The sequence below is a fragment of the Pholis gunnellus genome (assembly GCF_910591455.1).
Source record: "Pholis gunnellus genome assembly, chromosome: 6".
Classification (NCBI taxonomy): Eukaryota; Metazoa; Chordata; class Actinopteri; order Perciformes; family Pholidae; genus Pholis; species Pholis gunnellus.
In genome coordinates, this window is record NC_136532.1 from 15,926,705 (window position 1) to 15,949,397 (window position 22,693).

Consider the following 22,693-nt stretch of genomic DNA (forward strand, 5'->3'; position numbering starts at 1 on the left):
GTGTACTCCAGGCTCAGCTGCCTCTGCTCCACCACACTTGGTCAGACATGGCAGGCCATCAAAAAATCAACTTGTTCCCACTCCACCTGTTCAAAACACTATTAATCTGCTGCCTTCCAATAAAAGGCTTGGCTCTCAGCGAGGAGCCAATAGAGAGGCATTAAAGCTGTGAGACCCAGGCCAATCCCAGGCTGCATTCTAATGTGGCCTATCTTTATCAAGGTGCCACTCCATTTCCAGATACTGCTTATTTATGACCTCTGAGGAGAGAGCCGGCAGGAGGCATGTGTCTTTAGGAGAACACTAAAAATCGGTGACCAGAGGGCTCGCCTGAGACGTCAGATATGGGATTATCACAGACCACACTGTGGCTGAGAAGAGGTGAAGGGCGAGAGTGAAGTGTGTATCTGCTTTTTTTGATTAACTTAAGCAAACACCAAGGACTTTGTTAAAATTGCTATTAGTGTTCTTAAATATTTTAGTATCTGGGGACGGTGAGTGTGATCGGCTGTGGGTGAGAGAACTCCTTGAGGGCCCATCAGAGGTCTTTTCCTGCCTGGATCTTATTGGATGTGTTACTGAGACCTGGAGGCAAAGTAACAGTGCTTCCCATGGATCCAAACATCCAGGGGCCTTTTCTGTTCAACAACAGCCTGAACCAATTCCCGTCGGAGCTCAAGGCCCCAGTGTGCCAGTACTCAGTGCCCAACTCTTTCTACAAACTCAACCCGGGTCTAAACAGCCAGCTGCAGGGGACGCCTCACGGCATCAGCGACATCCTGAGCCGCTCCATGATGGCGATGGGCTCCGCGGGCACCACCACCCTGCTGTCCGGATACTCCACCATGGGGGGGTTCAGCCCCTCCGTCACCAGCACGTCCATGTACTATAACCGGGACTACAACCCCTCCCTGGGCGGCTTCTCCAAGCCCGGTGCCGAGTGCCCCATGAAGGGGCGAAGCGTGAGCTGCTGGGCGGAGAACGGCTGTGACTGGAGAGGAGGGAGGCAGCAGTGCACAAACAGTGAGTCTCAGTCCTGCAGCATGGACTCAACATCCAACACATTACAACTTCCATGTGTCTCTGTAACAAGGTGTGTTACCTTGTGTTGCCAGAGTGTCTTTTGTCTTTACTAAAGAGGACACATTTAATCTAATCATGTAATGTATAATGTACTAATTTGATCAATATCTTTAGTTTGTATTGTTTTGAAAACTGAATAATGCTGAGATTATATAAGATAATATTCAAAACATTATTTTAAAGGTTTAATTGTACATTTTCAGAGTAATTTCTTAGGGGTGTAATTTAAGAGAAAATACAAAAACAAGGATTTACAGGGGTTGATGAGTGTGTGGCATTTCAAACGTCACATCAAATATTTAAAATAAAATGTCCTTTATATATAATATGTGGATAATGCTATATATTCTATCTATATTACAACAAACAGTTTATAATTAGGGGATGAACATGATTCAAGAACAGTAATTATGAAACTGTAGAAACACAAATATATGTGATAATTATCTTTTACTGGCTATGCAGAGAACATTATTGTCCCATCCTAAGCATTTCAGTGGGTTAATGTTATTTCTATGTTTTTTCTTGAGTATTGTTTTCTCCTTTGATATTTTTAGATAGTGGTCCTTTGGGGGAGATGACAGGCAGGAAGAAACACACCAGACCAACATTTAGTGGACATCAGATATTTGCTCTGGAGAAAACATTCGAGCAGACAAAGTACTTGGCCGGGCCTGAGAGAGCGAGACTGGCTTATTCTCTGGGAATGACTGAATCACAAGTCAAGGTAAAGATAACAGTACATTTACATTAAAGCTTTTGAAATGATGCCTTTGTGTGAGGTTAGGGTTAGCCTTACGACGTACATGCTTAGAACACATTACTCCTGATGTTTTCCTTTATATATTTGGTTTTCCCATAATTGTGTGTGTGTGTGTGTGTGTGTGTAAAGTAGACACACACACTGTTGTTTTGACAGGCAAAAAAAAGTGCAACAACATAATTAAATAACAAGTGCATGAAGAGACAAAACCGGAGAATCCTAATCTGTGCCATCAGCACATCAACAGGACACAATATCTACATACCATCATGCAGAAATGTACCAGCAAGGATGACTTTTACATGTTGTTTGTAAACAGCATGCACGTAACAAGCAACGTTGTTGTCCACGGAGTGTGACGCCCTCTGTGTTGTGTTTAGGTGTGGTTTCAGAACCGACGCACCAAGTGGAGGAAGAAGTGCGCCTCAGAGCCGAGCTCCACGCAGGCCAGCCTCGCGGGGCAGGGCGGCGAGGCCTCGGAGAACGAGGTAGAGGACGAAGAGTACAACAAGCCTCTGGACCCCGACTCTGACGACGATAAGATCCGGCTGCTGCTGCGCAAACACCGCAGGGCTTTCTCCGTCCTCCGCCTCGGGCCACACGTCTGACAAACTTCCCGGAAATCGCACACGTGCGCGCTTCTCAGCAGACCTGCATGCTGCAATTAAAGTTATTCGTTTTGAACACAAAGTCGAATCATTTAAGCTATTAAGTCATTTGTGGTCATCCAACAAAAGAGCATCAAATGTTTCAGTAGACAAACAGGCTGTAAAAATGAAGCTAGAAAGACGTTTACTTTTATATGTTACTGTGTCTCTGGCCTGTTCGATGTTACACTGCTGTGTGGGGGGGATTATGATATACACAACATTTTGTAAAAATCTATGAAATAACATTATAAAAACTGCATGATGCTATCGGTAATAATACTAATAAAAAAAAGAGTAACCTGAAGTTTTGCATTTGTTTTTTGTGATTATTTTAATTTTCAAAATGAAACCACATAAAGTGCCCAATAGGCTATACATGAAAACGTTAAAGTGTCTCACTGTAGAAGAAAAGAAAACAAGAATAGGCGGAAAATATCCTCGACCCTTCAATCAAAGTTTCAGAAAAAATATTTTAAATGGAAAAACGGATAAATCGGGAGGAAAAGTAATTTTAGGACAAAGAGAACTTGCTTTTAAAACGGCACTAAATGAGACATCCTGTGATAATGTAGGCTATATGGGTTTATGGCTGTGCCCAGGTTAGTTATTATATATTATAATAGTATGATTTGTAATTCTGGATTTTTTAAATTGAACGTTGACTAAAATAACTGCAAGCTGTGCAGCTTTGTCTTTCGTTATCGGATACTTGCTTTTGAAATCCGTTGTCTGAATATTAGCAATGCTGTGCAATAAATTATTGCGAATCATTTATCAGGCTTGAGCAATGGCTCAAGTTCCACCAGTGTTTTTGCCATCAAGTGACAGTTAGAATGAAATCTCAAGCAAAAAGGCCCAAACGCTGAGGACGGGTGCAAAGGTCAAAGGTCAAATCCTGTGTGATTTAACAGCTTAATTGAAGACAATGACCCCCACAACCCACTTCAAGATAAAATCAATACCAACAGTCCTGCTCATTCACCACATAGGCTCAGTGGGTTTAACCTCTGCGTGATACAGACGTCAGGCCAGATGATTCGGTTTCTCTGCTCACATCAAATATATTCAAAGACTATACCGTTCGTATCATACATTGCCAATTTGGTCATTATATAAATGTTGCTCAAGTCCACATTGACGCTATGAAAATAGAAATGTTCAAAATTGATCAAGCATTATAAAATCGTTGTGATTTGTGAATTTTCAGAAGGCAATCCTTTAGTCTCCCTCCAACCTGCTGCTATCTGACCATTGAATCAACCAAAACATGAAAAGCAATAAAGGATAGAATCAGTCTCTTGAATTGTAGACGCTTGAAGACTTTCACTCTGAGCAAATGTCCTAAATAGCCGGTTCATTCCAGCTTTGGAGGGCGGGCTTAACACCTCCTCTGTTTTATATGACATTTTTCTTCTGTCACAAAATAAGCACAGCCTAACTCCTGGTTGAATTCTATGGAAAATGGATGCTTAACACATATATAGTTCACTTAGTGCAGAGTCAATGTCCATGTTGTATAATTCTGACCTATATTTCTTAAATCTGACTGACTCAAAAGCCAGCATGAGTAAAATGTTACAATCTTCATGTCAATAGAACTAACTAGAACATCTAATAATATAAATAATCATCTCAATCTTTTCACTTTAGGACACTCGTCAAGATCCACGCCTCTTTTCTCAGAAACAGATAAAGTTCAGAATGTACAGACTGCATTAGCCAAACATTCAGGTTTATCAGCTTCATCGGGGAAACAAAGTCAAGTAACATTTCCCCAAAGAGGTGTGACTCAAATGAACTGCAGAGAAACTATTAGGGTAATTCCCAAAAGCTAATGCTTTCAGTTTTAAAAGCAAAATGTATTGCAACATATCTTGCATATACACTGCTGGTAAAGCCAATAAATAACAGTCCGTCACATTTATAAGGGTAATATTTTATTTACAAAAAAGAAATATGACAATGTAGTGTTTGACCAGAGTTAATCTTAATGTAATACTGGCCTTATAATGCACTGCACTCCCACGACTAGACAACACTGAACTGCTACAAGTGTATTACTTTAAAAAACAACTCTTCCATCCACACAAACATCACTGATTCTTACCACTTAATTGTGTTATGGTGAGGCTTCAGTCCCACCGTACAAACATGACAAGACAGGCCAAACTTCATAATAATATCTGTGAATTTATGCATGAAAAGTATTTTTGTATGGATATAGAGAGCGTGTTGTTCCACCAAGATGTGTAGGACAAAACAAAACACACACAAAAATTAAAATACACGTCAGCTGGGATTGGCTCCAGCTAAGAGATAAGACAATTTATGGAAGTAACAAACCACAAACATATTTCAATCTTTTTTTAAATTAGTCAGTATTAAATCCAGATTTAAAAAAAATCGAAATAATTCACAATTCAAAAATATTGTACCGCACACATACTACAGCATGAGGCTATGAATCAACAAAACAAAATAAAAAAAATCAATGGAAAAGCAAACAGTGCCTTCTGTGTTGTGTGTGGGTGCACACACGTTTATAAACTGTATATTTACAGCATTTTGACAACTATAGGTTATAGGTTGTGGAATAAAGCACTTGGTATTGACGTACAGTTGGTACATAAGAATAACAGCAAAATAACTATACTTTAATTTTAACAGGGTGAAACAATCTGCTGCTGTGTTTAATGAATAAATGCAGCTCCTACGTAGCATTCATAAACAGTCAAAACTGCTGTAGTTGGTTTGTTGCTGCTTTTAAATTGTTATTGGCCTTTTGTTCACTGTCTAGTGTCATTTCTACAACTTATACTGTACTTTTATCAAATTCAATTTGGGAAGTGCTTTTATTTAATCAAGAGATATGGAACCTAATTAAAGGCGCTGTGAGAAAGTACAGTAGCTTAGAGTACGTAGAATATGTTGTTTATAGAGGGCATCTGACCAAACTGTTGTGTCGACAGCAAACTGGTACAACAGCAGCCCTCAACAATGTTTCCGCTGTAGAATAAAATCGTACTCAGGGATAGTAAACAACTTCAAAAAATAATCTCAGAACTGAAAAATTGTGTAAAACAAAAGCAAACACAGTCAGTAGGACTGGTCCAATACTTGATGTTAAATATCCATTATTATTAGTATCCTATAACAATATTGTTTGTAATGTTGAGTTAAACGTTATTTACAGCAGTTTCATGATACTAGATTCTGATTGACTGAAATAAACTGCTAATATAAAACCTCTTGAGGGGAAGGTATTCAGTCCAGTTGGTACAAAATGGTCTGACTGATTGAAATAGGTTTAATCAAATATTTAGGGCCAATAAGGAATGAGTACATTTGTGGGAGGGTTTGTCTGACACTGCCTGGAAGAAAAAGTAATATTTGCAACATCTACAATCAGAAAAAGTAAGAATGGTTTGCATACACGTCCATGTAAAGCGGGCTGGTGCACAGTCACCCATCTGACCAATACTTAACACATCAACAATAGTATACAGCACAGGTGCTACAGTATGAGACTATGTATCAACAAAACAATAAAAGACAAAAATCAATGTAAAAGCAAACCGTGCCTTCTGTGTTGTGTGTGGGTGCACACATGTGGATAAACTGTATATTTACAGCATTTTGTGGAGGTCAAGTGAAGCAGTGTGATGAAAACATCCATACCCATAACGTACAAATAGAAGTAAACATGTGAGGCCTACAGTATCATTCACAACCAGAACAGGGTGGAAAAGATTTTAGACAAACTGAAAAGAAAACTCTCTGAGTGAGAAAAAAAAAAAAGAGAACTGCTGAGTTATAGGTTGTGGAATAAAGCACTTGGTATTGATGTACAGTTGCTACATTAGAATAACAGCAAAAGAACGTTACTTCAACAGCTGTGTTATATGAATAAATTCAGCTCCTATGCAGCATTTATAAACAGTCAAAACTGCTGTAGTCTGTTATTGCTTTAAAATTGTTATTGGCCTTTTTTCCATTGTCTAGTGTCATTTCATATACTGTACATTTATCAAAATCAATTCTGGAAGTGATTTTGTTATTTAATCAAGAAAGTACAGTAGCTTAGAGTACGTAGAATATGTTGTTTTATATAGAGAGAGCATCTGACCAAACTGTTGTGTTGACAGCAAACTGGTATAGCAGCAGTCCTCCACAATGTTTCCGCTGTAGAATAAAATGTTGCTTACAGTGAACGTGAACAACTTGAAAACGTAATCTCAGAACTAAAAATTTAAAACCTCTTGAGTGGAAGGTGTTCAGTCCAGTTGGTACAAAACGGCCTGACTGACTGAGGACATTTCATACAATATGTTGGGCCAATAAGGAATGAGTACATTTGTCTGACACTGCCTGTAAAAAAAAAAAAAAAGAGGCATATTTAAAATATAATGCAACAACATACACGTTCATGTAAAGTGACACACTTCAGTCTTTACATCATTTTTTCATCTCCATGGATGCAGGCAGAAATAGCAGTAACATCCTCGGTGACGCTGAGCTTTCAGGTAACAGGACTTAAGATCTGAGAGTGAGTAGATAATCTGGAAAACTGCACCAGAAATCCATAACATCTACGGATAAATCAGTGATCGTGTCACTCGGGCTGCTGTCGTCGACAGCATGTGGCAGTGAGACAGTCATATGTGAGACACCAGGGGTATGAGGACGGGGTTTTTTCACAGCGGGTACAAGCTGAATCGAGACCTGCTGCTGGCTGGATGGGTGGGGTTGTGCTGATTATCCTCCGGTACTGATACTGTGGCAGAGCTGTGAGGATGGCGCGGTTATAGTCCTGCAGCAGACACACACACACACACACACACACACCACTTACGTCACATAATGTGCCAACAGAAACAAAAATACAGGAATGAGAATAGTGCTAGGGCTCTATTCAACCAGTGAGATAATTCTTCTTTCCGTTACAAGTAATTCACAGTGCAGGTGCAGGATGCAGTGGGTGGGACATAGTATCTTGCTGACGGGGATTATGAAAGAGTCTACCCTATTATATGATTATTAATACCAAGCCAGAGCCCAATGAAAGCCATTCAAAGCACCTCCCTCTGGAAACGAGCTAACCAATCCCATGTGATCTCAAATTAATCTGTTATGTAACTCCTCTATTTAATTCAAGTTTCAGATGTAACATGTTTTACTCTGGAAGCACTGTATGTATATAAGATATAATACCTTTACTTGTAAAACGTAGCCTGAGAAACAGAAATACTGCCGTACTGGAATGAAGTTGTTCTGTGTCTCAAAGTGTCAAACACAAAAGGAAATGCGATAAGTCCCTTCATTGCATGGACTCATTATTTTGCAGCTCCCTGAAAAAGGACCCTCATGAAAAAGCAGTCCATCCCCAAAAATATAAATTCAAACGGCAAGACAACAAAAATCATGGCCGTAAAAATGCCAATACGCTGTCCGGCACAATTCATGTCTCTCCAGCCGACTATCCAGATGGTAATTAATGAAAAGAGGGCCAGCAATGCACTTAGCGTGTAGCCACGGTGACAGTGGAGAGGATTCGATAGACATAGATCAGTGAAAGGTGCTGATGGCTTGCGGTCCTACTACGCGGGACACAAAGGAGCGCTCGTGTCCCGCAGGCACTTCATCTTAGTTCATATCCCGACTCCAATGGGCCAGCCTGGGTTATGGCCCTCTGGGGACCCGAGCAAGATTACTGTGATCGCTCTCACACACTGAATCCACCCCCAGGAATCACCACACAGACACACATACACACAGACATGCTGTACAGTATAAACACACTCACTGGCACATGTTCTTACCATTGAGAAGGATCCAAGTCAATGGTCATTTGTCTTCAGTAAGAAGAACAAGAAAACCGGCTACAAGAGAAAACACACCAGAGTTACACTACATCGTTTGTTTGGCTGCACAATAGACTACAATAGACTAGTATCTATTTAAACAGTTACCTTATGGTCTCCCATACAGACATTAGGACCCACTGTGTTGTAAACAACGCTCTTCTCGCCGTCATCGCCCTAAAAAGAAGAATGGTTCTTTAGTAACAAAGGAAATGAAATGTGGCATTCAACATAAACTTACATCTATAACTTATTTTAGTTGAATTTTCGCAATTGAATGTCACCTGCATGGCTGAGTGTTGTTAGATGTTATGAGACAAAGTCATCTGGAAACATTAAAAAGTCAGAGACAGCATTGTCAGCCATCTCTTGAAACTTTGTTAGCTTTATTAGCTAGCTTGTTACAGCGGAAAATCAATGGTCACCGGCTACAAATAAGAAGCCCGTTTTGTCCGGCAATATTCAATCAATTGTTAGTGGTAAATCTGTCACCGTCATTATAACGTGCCGTGTGAGAAGCTTGACGTAGCAACGGTACCTATGGGGCGTAGTGCTTAGAAAGATAAGGGATCTAAAGATGATGACGCTTCATTTGGATAGATAACGTAATAGCTAATAATACAACCTATGGTTAGCATTTAAGATAAATGACACTAATCTTAAAATGGAGTCGCCAGCCATGCGAGAATGTAAATATTGTTTGAACAATGGTAGAAAGGTCCACCAGTCACTTAGCCTTATCTGACAACAAATAACCATTTGGGAAGTTGCAATCTTGTATTAAACTGTGTATATACAAACCGTTTATCAGAGAATATTTTCTGCACTTTGTGTGAAAGTGTTACGACAGCGAACCTGCAGAAAGTTATGAATATAAGCTTTAAATACAATGAGAGTAGCTTTGACTCACTGACCTCGTGGATGAATTCTTGGGCAGTGTGCGACATGAGGATACGATCACACCAGGCAGGACAGCGAGTGTTCATGTACTGGGTCGGTTTAGTGTACTCCTCACTGTAGGGGTAGCTGAGAGAGCGAGAGAGACGATGTACTTAACAACAGAGGTGGGAGTTTACACACAGTATGTTGCAGCATGTAGCTCTGTTACCTGGGTGGAAACTTGATGTCTTCTTCCTTAATAACATCATGAAAGGCTGCGACTTCTTTGTCATACTTCAGAAGCTGAGGGACAGAGGCCATTACTGATTAGCCCGACAGGAAATCTCAACACATTAAAAACCAACGTGATGTGAGTGAGTACAGCTTAAGCGCGGGTGAAAACCCAGTTTACTGTCAAAGTTATCACAGCTTTGTTTACCTCCAGACCTTTTGTATTTACTCTACTGTCATTCATATGACTGTATTTCCGCTGACAGGCCCTAATCTAAAATCTGTGAAGACATGCCAGATAGTTGCCAAGCAGCCTGTTGTTTTTGTTGAGTTTCCCTAAAGCTGTGGTGTGGGTGGAAGGCGAGTGCCCTCACCGCTCTGCCGTTGTCCTCCCTGAAAACCGCCTGGTGCAGGTAGGCAAACAGCTTCTCCTCAATGCGGAGCAGCACCTGATGGTGAGATGAAAGCAGGTGAAGTGAATGCAGCACCGAAATTAAAATGCCAGCTGTCTTGACAGAGCCGGTTTAATCACCTGGTGGTCATTGTCTTTTTCTTCGCAGATGATCTTCTCCACTTCATTACTGCATTCCTTCTTCACGGTCTGCACATCTGCCGCTGTGGACAGATGCTGCTCACAGAAACACAAACACAAGAAAGGGTCTATGTCAATATGTCGGGCTGATACACATCCTCATCATCTGAGCTTCAGGAGAGAAGTTGTTACATACCTGGACCACACTCAGTGTGTCCAGACGGAAGTTGAAATCTCCAAACAGGATGAAAGGCAGAGGAGTGTAGCGGCTGTCTGATATCCTGGAAGGAAATAGCACTGTATTGCACAGATGTTTGGGTCCAAATGTGTATACAAATTCACATGAATATCATATTATCTTCAGAATATTCCATTCAACGGTCAGTTTTTGTACATTCCTGAAATATCCCTTTTTACATGATCGCATTAGCCAAGAATGTTACAATATACTCCAATCATAGAGGTCACTGAGTCAAGCAAGGAGTCTTAATAATTGTTCTTTGGTTTTGAGTCAGTGTGTGTTTGCCGTCATCTTGAACATTTTACAGTCGTGTTTTTCATTTTTCATAGTTGTGTGCAGCTGGAAGTCCGACCTGTTGATGACATATCTGAGAGCGTTTTTGCGGTTGGCTGAGTAAATGGACGGACTGGAGTTGCAGGCAACGAGGTTGGAGGCATCGTGGAACAGGTGGACATTGACCAGGTCCAGACCTCTGTGAGGCACACACACACAAACACACAGACAGAATATGGTGATATGTGGCAGGTGAAGAAGGAAACAGGAAACAATTAGATAACACCAAAGCCTGACATCTGATAGGTGAGTGTGTCTGCCTGTACGTGTGCCAACACGGGTGTCAGTTATGAGGAGCTTTCTTATCGGTGTTAATGCTGAGTCCACAAACAAGCACATTTGTCTATTGTGCCGAGCGGTCGCTCTTTTTCTTTGGCTGTCACTGGAAAACAATTAATGTGCATCCAACAAAGGCCGACTGGGTTGACTCACAGCATGATCTTGTGGCACACAGATTGTGGGCTCCTTTTGTTATTACCTCCAGGTGACAACATAGCAGAGCAAATAGTGACTACAGTTCCCAGGAAACACAGACAGCTGGAGCAGCAGATTCATCCTGGTTCAGTTCAGAGCCATATTTAGCTTAATTTACTTCAATTCAGTAGTTTCAAAATATACATTATAAATATATATTTTTTGCTACTGTTCTTATACAAAAAGGACATTCAGTAGATGGTCTGGGTCAGCAGCAGGGCACTATGCTGCATTGGCTCTGTATATGAAATAGTTCATCAATTTCAATTGGACGGTTTAGTCGAAAAACTACATGAATCATTTCAAAGTTGTTGAAAATGGTGATCGGGGTGCTGTGAAAACAGACGGTGTGAGTTTGAACGACTGCAACAGCACTGAGTAATTGTTTCTGAATGAGAAGTGAGAGCTCAGACAAACTGTGGGTCGTACAATCAAAACAATAAGCTTTAAAGACTGAGCTGATCCACTGTCAATACAAACATATTAATAACATGCTGGTTTAAATAAAAAAGGTTTTGTAGAAAAACTAATTTATAAATCTCAAATTAAGGTGTGACATTTATATTTTTTAATGAATATCAAAAGTGTAGTGTATCTGCACACTGCATCCTCTGGGGTTGTAAACACAAAGGTAAAAACAGACTGTCTAGTTTGATGCGAATAAATCATTCATGATCTCCCTTTCTTCATTTCTCGTTTTGAAGAACTTTGACAGCTGCTGTATCAAACAAGAGTTTCTTTGTTTTTATGTATCAAGGGCCCACAACAGATGAACACACTGGCTTTCAAACCTGTTTGAGCAAAGCAACCTGCCTGGTCACAAGAGAGCTCATTTATCAGAACAGCTTTTCCAATAGCTGGATTTCACAAAAGTCAACTACCAACCAAACGTGAAAGTGAGTCGAGTCCAAGGCTGACTTTATTTTTTAATCAAGGTGTGGTTCGTGCACAGTACGTACTGGTTGTGTATAATCCAGCGGGTCCTCATGAAGCCCTTTCTGGACCACTTGAACTGCAACAGAGACAAATGAGAGTGAGTCACTAAACAGCAGTAAGCCATGTCTTTGAAGGGCCAAACTGATAATTATTGATTCTTCCACATAATTTGTCTCATCTCCCTGTCAGAGCGGGTAGACAGCCCCTACAGCCCCAGTAGACTCATTTGTCCCAACATCTCCCTTTGGCCCTCACGTACCCCTCCCCACACACTCACGCACACACAAATGTAGGCATACACAGATGCACACTCGTGCATACATACTCACATCAGGCCAGAAATTCTTTGGGAATTTTTCTTTCTCCACTGTGGCGACCCCGTCCAGAGAGCCCACATGCTTGTTTTGTCCCGACACAGCTTTAAAATCCTTAACTGTGTGGGGGGGGGAGAGAGAGAGATAGAGAGAGAGAGAGAGAGAGACGGGTGGGGGAGGGAGGGTATGACATGTAAAAGAGTGAGAAAACATGCAAACAGCAATCAATAAACTGGTGTTAACCTCATCAGAGCGGCATACGTGATGAGAGGATCTATAAGCAAGCCATTAGACTGTGTTTGGTGAACAACAATCGGTTTGGGCCACACAGCGAGTGGCAGCTGCAGGATGTTTATGGTTCTTCCATAAGCTTTTCTGAGGAGCTTTTTCACGCCTAACGTGACTGGACTATGCAGCAGGAAAATAACAGCTCCACTTTAAATGCAGGTTCTTTGCAAATATGTGGCCAGGAAGTGTGGGCCATCAAACTGTCATTATACAAATAGAAATGTCCGGAAGATCCTGATAAAAAAGAAATGACAAGAATCTTGCCAATCATATGCAACATTGCTCTTACTCAATTGAGGGTATAAGCCATTAACAAAACAGTACAGGATTCAAGAGGAATGGTTTGTGTTGAGACCTAGAATTATCTTTATTTCTGCCAGCTGACAAATAATAAAATGATAAAAAGTCATTGCAAACATCCTGCATAAGGAGTAGAGATGCACCGATACTGATATCGGATATTGGTACTCACTCAAATAGCTGGATCAGGTATTGGTGACTATAGGCAGAGCTGGTATCGGATCCCATTATTTCAATAAATGACAATTCTGTAAATGTATATCTTTGTATATATTTGTTACATTTTGTATGACAAAGTTAGGAAAGCAATGTTTAAGCCTGATGTTTCCTGACACATAAAAGAATGATACCAGTCACTTCCACACAGTGAGGCTTACATCTTATTAATTAAACACTGGTATCGGATCAGTACTCGACATTAAGAGATACGCAGGTATCAGGACTGAAAAAGTTGGATCGGTGCATCACTGATAAGGAGTAAAGTTTTTACCATTAAAATCATACTGATAGATGTTTTTCAGTTTCTTGTGTATGAAGTACAAGCTCCCCAAAGCCTGCGGAGAGAGAGAAATAAAGAACAGAAGCGTTACAACAACAAAACAAGTTATAATATGTGATGATATTTCTACAATGTCTTCTGTCAAATAACGGTGAAATTACTCTTTTAATGTCGTTGCAGACACTTGCTGCATACAACAGAAGAAAATCCATGTTTAGTCCAACAAAAGTGCCTGGAACTGAGCCTTTATACACATACTGTATTACCATTTTCAATATTGCGGCATAAAACTTGCTAAAACTGAGGTATTTAATAGTTTTAACGAGAACACTTGAGCTCGGTCTGATCCATTTAGAGCGGTTCCACAACAGCGATTCACAATGAAACCCAAACATCACAATCATCTTCTCAACTCAACCTCTAAGATGATGAATTGAATTGTTCATTTCCCCATTATGTGAGCCTCGTATTGAACGATCCGCAGTATATTGTTACTCTACCATGGACACATGAAACTTTAAAGAATAGAGACGTTCACATATGAACACATAACTGCACAACACATTCACATACTGCACTCCCCCCCCCCCCCCCATCATACACACACTTCAGCACCCAATCATCCTTGACATGGGGCTGACAATTTTTAATGTACTAACTGCCTGCTCCACTGATCTGATTAATCATGCCCTGTGAGATCAATAAAAACAGAAAATTAAAACAATTTAAAAGGTATTAAGCAGTAGGCCTGCTGTCTGCCAACGCTGCCACTGTGACTGGGGGCCGAAGAAAAATCAGCCGGCGCTCAGAGGGCTCGGGGCGTGACGGACCACTGTGCACTCACAAACATCTACCCAGAGCATGAGAGATCTCTCCCTGAAGAGATCATTTATCATCAGTGCCAAAGTCATCCTCATTTAATAAAATGGAAGTGTCTCCGTGATCGGCTCCAGTGAGCGGCAATTAGTGACCAACTTGTCCAAACTAAGGCTTGAGTCATGGGGTTATTTGACCGTGTCTGATAGGGCTGGTAACTTAATGCTGGGGGAAAAAAAGACAATGTTTCTGAGAAGCAAGTTGACATTTGTTTTTATTTCAGTTAACAATTAGCGCAAAATTACAATTTATAGGAGGATTTAATGACCCTATACTAATAATTAGCTCAGGATAACTGTTCTATATATTTTTCAGAGTTTATGTTGAATCCCACACACACACACACACACACACACTCAAACTCAGATACACATTCTCCTCCACATACTCGGCCAAACACCTATCTTCATCAATCAGGCTTGTGCACAGTTTAATAAAAAAATATTGACTTACAAGTGATTTTTTATCAAAACACCATTTGTACTGGGAATGCATGCAAGTCGGCCCCCTCTACTCCTGCGGCCCCTCTGAAAGGAGAACCCCCCCAAACTCTCTCTTGGCCATATAACTGATGATCCGCAGCCAGGGGGAAACAAATTGAAAATCAATGCAGGTGGCACCGACGAAATGAGAATGAGGCATTAGGAGGGGTGGGGGGGGGGGGGGCGGCAACCCTCTCAGGGCAAACAGTGGAGGGTGCGAACACTCCAGCGCAGGGGAAACTTAGTCCCGGCTGTCTTCCAAAACCCCCCCTCACACTTTATTTATCGTGCACAAATGGGCTGGGATCAATAGTTTTAATCTAGAGTTAAATGTATTGACTTTGGCCTGTCTCCCCCCCCACACCTGGCCATTGACTTTCTCCTTTTTACTTCACACACCTTCAGTCTACAGATGCAGCCATTGACCCCTACTGTCAGACGTCCAGTGTGAGGGTATCACATGGGAGGAGTAAGGGTTAATGGTTTAAGAAATACTCAGCCACTTTTCTCAACCCGGGAGGTGTTTCTCCCAACCAGGGCAGAACTAACGCCGACAAACCCGTTATGAGCAACTCCTAACGTAAGTTCAATTTCAAGGAAAAGACTGACCAGTTGCTTGTGCTGTGTGAGGTCACTAAAAGAAGAAGTTGGAAGCAAGAATTGCCTTTCATGATAGGTGAGGAGATTGAGGTTGAACGCAATGACCAGAGCAGCGCCCCGCCAGGCACTGAAGAGCACCGCATCCCACTCCTTCGATCGGAGATGCCGATCAGAGATGCCGGTAGGGACATGAGTCACTTAACATACCTGTCTTTAAGAACATCTTGTCTCTGCTCAACTATTACAACATTGTTTCATACAATATCTTTTAGATTCATGCCACCCACTTACTTAAGGACATGTTGTTTTCTGAGATTGTACAGTGACGTAAGTAACCCAGCCCGTAAAAGAACATCTCCTCACACATGACAAATCTGCACTGATACTTCTGATTGTGTGTGTTTTGTCTCGTATCTTCATCGCAAATTGAAAAAGAACTCGACATATGAACATTCTTGGTTTGATCAAAACAACAGCCATGTTATTCTAAAAACTACTTCCTGATGAAATGTATTTTTTTTACAGTCTGATTTCCTTTGTGATGGGATTAGGGATGTTTTATGAGCCCATTGAATTGTACTCAATCGTGCTCTATTCCTCACATTATCTTCACGTGCACTTAGTGACAAACCACCAAGAACACTAAGTGTCAATCTGAGCGACTCCTTTAATATTACACATATTCATTTATCCCTTGTTAATACAACAATATTAATTAGAGAAGCTTTAATTATGTACTCTAATCTCACCGATGATATTTTTTTCCATGTTTGTTCTGATTTTATGCTTTTCTTCTTTTGTAACCCCCCCCCTAAAATCTTATAACATAGAAAATCTAATGACTCATATGTATTTACAAATGTTCCACTCTTATCTAAAGTGTTGACCAGCAACCAACTCCTACTTTGGGCTCATCAGCATCATCAGCAAGGTACATCCAACCCCTCCAACTACCTCTGAGCACTAGCATGGAGGAGGACCCCATCTAGTGGAAGCACATGTGAACTACTCTGACTCAGACCTGAGTGTGTTTCTTACCGTGAAGCTGTCTTCCGCTTGGAACTGGTTGTCCACATAGATGCAGACCCTGTCAAAGTCTTTCATTTCCTCACTGGACTCAATGTTCCTGGAAACAACGGAGCTATCATTAAGCAATAGAGCGATATAGATATAGAGCTGAAGAGGTTAGTCAATTCATTGATTAGATTTCAGTCATTTTTTTAAGCCTAACTAATTGTCGCTTCTGAAATGTGAATGTTTGTTCTTAATCTTCTGTGATTATAAACTGAATATCTTTGGGTTTGGGAATGTTTTGTGGCCAAAAGAAGCTATTTTTCACTGTTTTTATATTCAATAGATCAAACAATTAAACAATGAATGGAGAAAATAATCAGGAAGATAAATCAATAATGAAAATAGCTGAAAGCAAGACAAATGAAAATAAAGAGACTAGACTCTTTTTAAAAAGCTTGTGATTATAGCAAACACATGGTGAACAACGGACATGACTTTACTGAGCAGCATGGGTTATGAGAAGCACATAAGTCCTACCAAAAGAAGTTTTCAGCGTGGCCCATGTTGACCATATAGTCCTTTCCTCCCACCTCCTGGAAGTGCAGGGCGATGAACTGCGGGTTGTGGCTGTGGATAGTCTGTAACAAAGCAGCACAAACAGGTCTTAGTCTGCAGGTTTTACATTACAGAGTAATGAGGAGTGAGGGGGGGTCAACACTGTGTTACAGGATGAAGTGAACTGTCCATTAGGGGTCACGTGGTGCTTTTCTGGGAATTCATTTGTGGTGTGTCTTTGTTATCAGTGACTTTGCTGAGACAAAGTAACCATTTTTCCAGAGGAACATGGAGCTGCTCTGTATGTTTGGATGTCACCAATGTTGCGCTGCCAGAAGCCTACAAAGTGGGCCACAACCAACGATGTCACATAGTTGTTATTTACCTGAACTGCACCAGATTGTCCACAAAATAGGGAGACATGCAGGTGATGAGTGGAAATACTAAATGTAACAGTGATTTATTAATGCAAGTCAAACTCCAGGAGGTCCAAACTTACCATATACAATTCTTGTAACCACTCATTTTGAATTTCACCCACCTGTAAAATGACAAAGAGAAAAACCATCAAAGGCATGCAATGTTTCTGGAAGAACGGGTCTAAAATCCAATACTAAACTTGCATTCATTTGGTTATTTTGGCCACCTGGGGGCAGTGCAACACGCTGTAAACACAGAACTGAAATATCACATTGTAAGGATGTTATGGCTAATGTGTTTATTTATCATGTGTGTGCCAAGGGCTTTTGGGGGGTATTAGCACACGATTAGCTATTGTCCCAACTCAACACTTCCTTATCCTCCTTAGAATTTTTCACATTTCCTTTTTCACATTTCGACTCGACATAGCTGACAACACCAGTTATTGCACACCTTATCTATATACTGTGTTGCATACTGCAGTAGCAGTAGTAGCATGTTGTCTACTATTTTTTTTTTTAACAAAAAAAAATGATCCCTGCTTCTTAAATGTGAATATTTTAGAATATCTTTGAGTTGTGGACAAAAACTTTTAGGACATCATCTGAATGTGAAAATAATCTTTAGTTGCAGCCCTAATCTATAATACAGTACACAGTGCAGTACAATACTGTAGAAATATACTGTATAAAGTAGCTTAAGCATTTTAGCTGACAAGCAAGAGTTAACTAGCTATGGCTACTTGGAAGTCTACAGACGTCGTGCTCTATTCCTCACAACATTATCTTCACGTGCACTTAGTGACAAACCACCAAGAACACTAAGGGTCAATCTGAGCGACTCCTTTAACATTACACATATTCATTTATCCCTTCTTAATACAAAAATATTGATTAGAAAAGCTTTTATTATTGGGTCAAATGTCAACTGCAAAAAATTAGCCACTTATGATGTTTAATAGAATGTAAATTAATAGATTTTTTTAAAATATCATCACAGTTTCTGACTTTAACATTACAGCAGGTTATCAATCACAGAAAGGAAACACTCTGAAAAAAATAATAAAAAATAAAGATTGTCTGGAAATATTATCCTGTGTGTTCCAGGATGTAGTCTCATTCAACTGGCTGCACCTGTTTGAATCTGGCCACCGTCCACACATCCCCTCCGACGGTGAGTTTTACATTTCATGGCCACTTGACAGCTGGGTCCACTGTTAACTATGTATGAGGAAAGCATGCGGATAAACCCTGAAACAAAGCAATCTGTCTAACAAGGTTGTGGCTGACTCAGACCTTTTCCTGTTTGGAACCACAGGTAGAATTCCATTTACAGCTACACCATGTGGCCTCGTGTAGCTGTAAACTGATAAATAACTGAATTTACTGATCATTAAAAGCCCAAGTACACAGTGGGTGTGACCAAAACCACCCCCTACCTGCTACGTAAAAGCATACGTGAACCTCACAGGTACACTGACGTTAAAAGCTTCCTGATTCTCACACCAGAGAATCCTTTTCATGCTGTTTCAAGACCATAAGCAGTACATCAGCAACCTCTCCTAAACTGTGGCATTTGAATATGTCCTTTCTTACCCACACCCGCTTCAGAATTTTTCCCGTCGGAAAGTAATGTACAATCTTCTGCGACGCCAGGTGCATTCATACTAGCTGAGAAATGGCTTTGCATAGTGTATTTGCATGGCAGTAGGCAGGGACGACTGCAGCTCTGCGATTATAACCAGAAGGACTCCTCTCCCATCATTTCAGCTACTAACACAGTCATGAACACAGGACAATACCGTTGACTCTGTCTGTTGACCCCGATTCATTCCACTGATTCATATATAACTGCTGTGTTGTTCCAAGCTGTCAGGTTTTAGGAAATAATTGTCTGAGACGTGTAATTGGCAATAATGTGTTCCAACAACAGATGCCTCATATTGTAATTTGTCCGATGCCATTTGTTTGCATACAGGGAAAGTTTGTGTAAGAACAACATCCATTCAATGCATCTGGGTCCATACACAGTCATTACACAAGTTTACTACACACAACGGACATAATCTCCAGGATACTGCTATGGTGTGCCACAGAAATGTTGCTTGTGCAAGAGCAGCAGACTGTCTCACCGGCTAAACTGCTCTGAGGAGACACTCGGCTAGTCCCAGCTCTGTAAAGCAAGAGGATTTACCCTGTGATGTGCTTAAGGCTCTTGCTCTTATTCCAAAGGCTGGGTGAACATTTAGAAGTGTTTATGGAAATAGGGGGGGGGCCTAAATTAGAAGAAAAACTTCAGTCCCCCGGGGCAGATATTCATCTGTTTACATATCCCCCACAATGGGATCCAACATGTTTAAATTGGAGCCAGATCTGGCAACAGGAAACATGGTCCTGAGCCAAATTTCCATGAGAGTAAGAGCCCTCCTCCCTGCAATGTCCTAAAGTTTGTGAGCCCGGCAGAGGTCCAAAATGAAAACCATTGTTTAGAATAGTTAAAATACAGTCTAATCTCTTTAATCCCTTAAAAAGTGGGTTTACGTTATTTCTAAAGATACAGACATTCAAGACTAGGCTATAAACTAGAACTTAGATTACATTATAGAAATATAGTGATACCACTTGAGCCGATGACGTAAATGGCATGCCTTACAGTAAGATAAGACTGCTAGGAACTGACTATTGAGTAACACAGATCCTCCATGTATTAACTTCATAACAGGGATTTTCAACAGGGATTGATTGAACATAGAGTAAACATGAAGAGGGTCCACACAGAACTACTTTATATAAATAATGGGACGGGGTCTCGATTACTATTTTGGAAGACCACTGCTGTGGCAAATAAATGACTAAATACTGAATGAGATGTCATGGATGTCCGGGGTAATATAACAAATGAAGACAAACTTACAATTAGTCCAACTTAGATGAACACAAAATGTAGTGAACATGTGAGGTCTGCTGTTACACCGAAATGACAGATCCAATAAGATTAATAAGGAAGATTACTTTTTTACTTCAGTCACACAGTGACTTAATTTAATCAATTAATTACGAATTGTCAGTGTGTCAATTGAAATCAATATAGAAAACCCTTGCAAAAACAGCTGATCCTTCAGTGTCACAGTATCTGACGGGTCTACAGATTTCAGTGTAACGCCACAGCCTCTATCAGGTCACGTGGGGCGTGAAACTTTCCCATCCCACGGGTAAATAATGTTGCCTCGAGATCAACTGAAGCGTGTGGCTTTTCATTCAATTAGGTGGACGAACACTATTGAGCACAAAGTTACTGACAGCCGACTAAGAAACAAAGCTGAGTAACTCGACAGTGTACCATAACATAGAAAATACAATTAAAGTAACAATGTCACGAAGCGAGTCAAGAGGCCTAACAGCATTAAGTATAATCCTCTGGCAGCGCGTCGGCCCGGTGTAGTTGCAATGTTACTCTTACCAGTGCACTTACATTGTCAAAGAGTGACCCGACATTTGCGGTGACAAGCAGCACATCGGTGTGCGTTTCCATGTTAACGAGAGTCACCTTCACCAACGGTCACCAACGGTCCGAGGGAACTCCGTAGCGTCTCCAAATGACGCGCCTGCAGGCCGATTTAACTGGCGCTCTCCGGGAGCTTACAGAGGCTTATTTTGTGTGAGCCCAAAAATCGCGACTACTACAACCGCTCTAAATACACAGGCACACCATTGACGATACTGTGTCGCTGCTGGTCCAACTTGTTTTGGTTATGGCGGGCTGTCGTATCAGGTCGTCATCATATGCCGTAGCGGCGCGCATATCCATCGTCCAGCCGAGCCAGCGGGGAGTTAGTTTAACAGCCTATACATGCGAGGGCTTCCGCCTCCTCTCGGTTAATTGGACTAGTAGCTTCTTAGCGGATTTAAACCAGCATGGACGGCGCATATGCTGCTGCTGCTGCTGCCTTGACGAACTCTCACATAACCGAGCAAAGCAGTTACAGTCTTCGCTTGGTTGTCAACTCCGGTGCTCCGCCTCCGCCCATTCACTGACTGCGAGTCGTCCGTGCGGTCTTCCTTAAGCCAAGTTTGTTTTCCACTGGGTCAAACGTCGTGGCCATCACTCCAAAGTGTAACCTCCTCTGAAGATAATCCCATAATATTTTGATTACATTCAAACCTGTGCGTCTGGCCTGTATTGCAAATCAACTAGCCTACTCAGTTTGACAGTTTTTATTACCGCAACCTAAACCCCTATTGAATACTGTTATAGTGCAATAATAATATGTAATATTATATAAAATATCACAATGAATAGTTTAACTACCAGAGGACGTTCAAATAACCTGAAATGACTCTCAACTCACCACTCTCGTTCTGTGTCGTCTCAACAGGAAGTCATTCATTTTCTGTTCTAGAAAACCTCAAAACTACATAACCAGAGGGCTGTCATTTGTGCTTGCAGGTGTGTGCTCATAATTACTGCTTTTACCTTTACATACATTGCAGCAACTGCCAAGCCAATGCACTGCTCTTGTGTACAGCTATATCAGTGGGACTATAGCTTTGTTTTTATGTGCAGGTTAGTCATGTTCTCTTGAACAGCCTGCCTCCTACAACTTCCAGTCATCACAACAGCAAAGTAACCACAATATTGTACAACACAGCCACAGGAGCTTTCTCTACCCAGTGGAGCACAGAGCCTTACAAGACTTATTTGGAGTCGATGGATCTGTGCCATTCCAGCCCGGGGTAAAGCAAAGCTTTGCTGGGGGCCAAACACTGGCTCTCCATAGTGCCGCTAGTGAGCTGTTCAACCATGGCATGGTTGAACAGCCAACCTTTTGAGCTCTTCTCCCCGCTTCCTCTTACTCCTCCCCTGAGCACTGTGTGCTTTATTCTCCAACGTCAACAGATCCATTTGAAACTATTGCAACAGAGTAGCAAAAGAATGCTGCCATGTCCATCACCGGTTTGGAAACAAAGAGAGTTAAAAGTGGAAACCTCTCTGAAAGGACCGAGGCAGTTTATTGCCAGCCAGGAGGAGAGGCCGGGGTATTTGGATAAAGCCGCTGCAAAAGAATCAGCAGCATACATCCACAGAATGAGGTATTTAGACTGGATCCTGAGTACATCGTACACTAGGGAATAAATACAAAATATACAAGGTTTCAAATAAAGCTTTCAATCCTCATGACTGTGTTACAGCAGCTTGGTGCCCACTGCACAATAAATCAGACAGGAAATGTCACCAGAGTCCTGGGTTGCCAAAAATAGCAAAGAAAAGCAGCAGCTAATTAAGGCAGTACGTTTGGAGCAAAAACAATAAATTCCAAAAATATCAAATTAGAAATGTTTTCATTTTGGAAAATGTTTCCCAG

The 22,693-nt window shown here is 41.1% G+C and overlaps 2 protein-coding genes across 2 annotated transcripts; one reads left to right on the plus strand and one right to left on the minus strand.

The window, feature by feature from the left end:
• Nucleotides 1–611: 611 nt before the first annotated feature.
• On the plus strand, nt 612–2,454 carry nkx6.3 (NK6 homeobox 3; the record flags this gene model as incomplete). Its single annotated transcript, XM_079161524.1, has 3 exons — nt 612–1,023; nt 1,641–1,810; nt 2,227–2,454. The coding sequence occupies 3 exons, from the start codon at nt 612–614 to the stop codon at nt 2,452–2,454; spliced, it is 810 nt and encodes a 269-aa protein (XP_079017650.1).
• Nucleotides 2,455–4,411: 1,957 nt separating this feature from the next.
• inpp5l (inositol polyphosphate-5-phosphatase L) lies at nt 4,412–21,273 on the minus strand. Its single transcript, XM_079162012.1, has 16 exons — nt 20,803–21,273; nt 17,411–17,452; nt 16,894–16,994; nt 16,381–16,468; nt 13,376–13,439; nt 12,313–12,416; nt 12,007–12,059; nt 10,593–10,712; nt 10,196–10,280; nt 10,000–10,095; nt 9,842–9,916; nt 9,466–9,539; nt 9,272–9,383; nt 8,466–8,534; nt 8,316–8,375; nt 4,412–7,306 (listed from the first exon to the last, which is right to left on the minus strand). Exons 1-15 carry the CDS (start codon nt 20,860–20,862, stop codon nt 8,334–8,336), a joined length of 1,185 nt encoding a protein of 394 aa, XP_079018138.1. The 5' UTR covers nt 20,863–21,273; the 3' UTR covers nt 4,412–7,306; nt 8,316–8,333.
• Between the last annotated feature and the right edge of the window lie 1,420 nt (nt 21,274–22,693).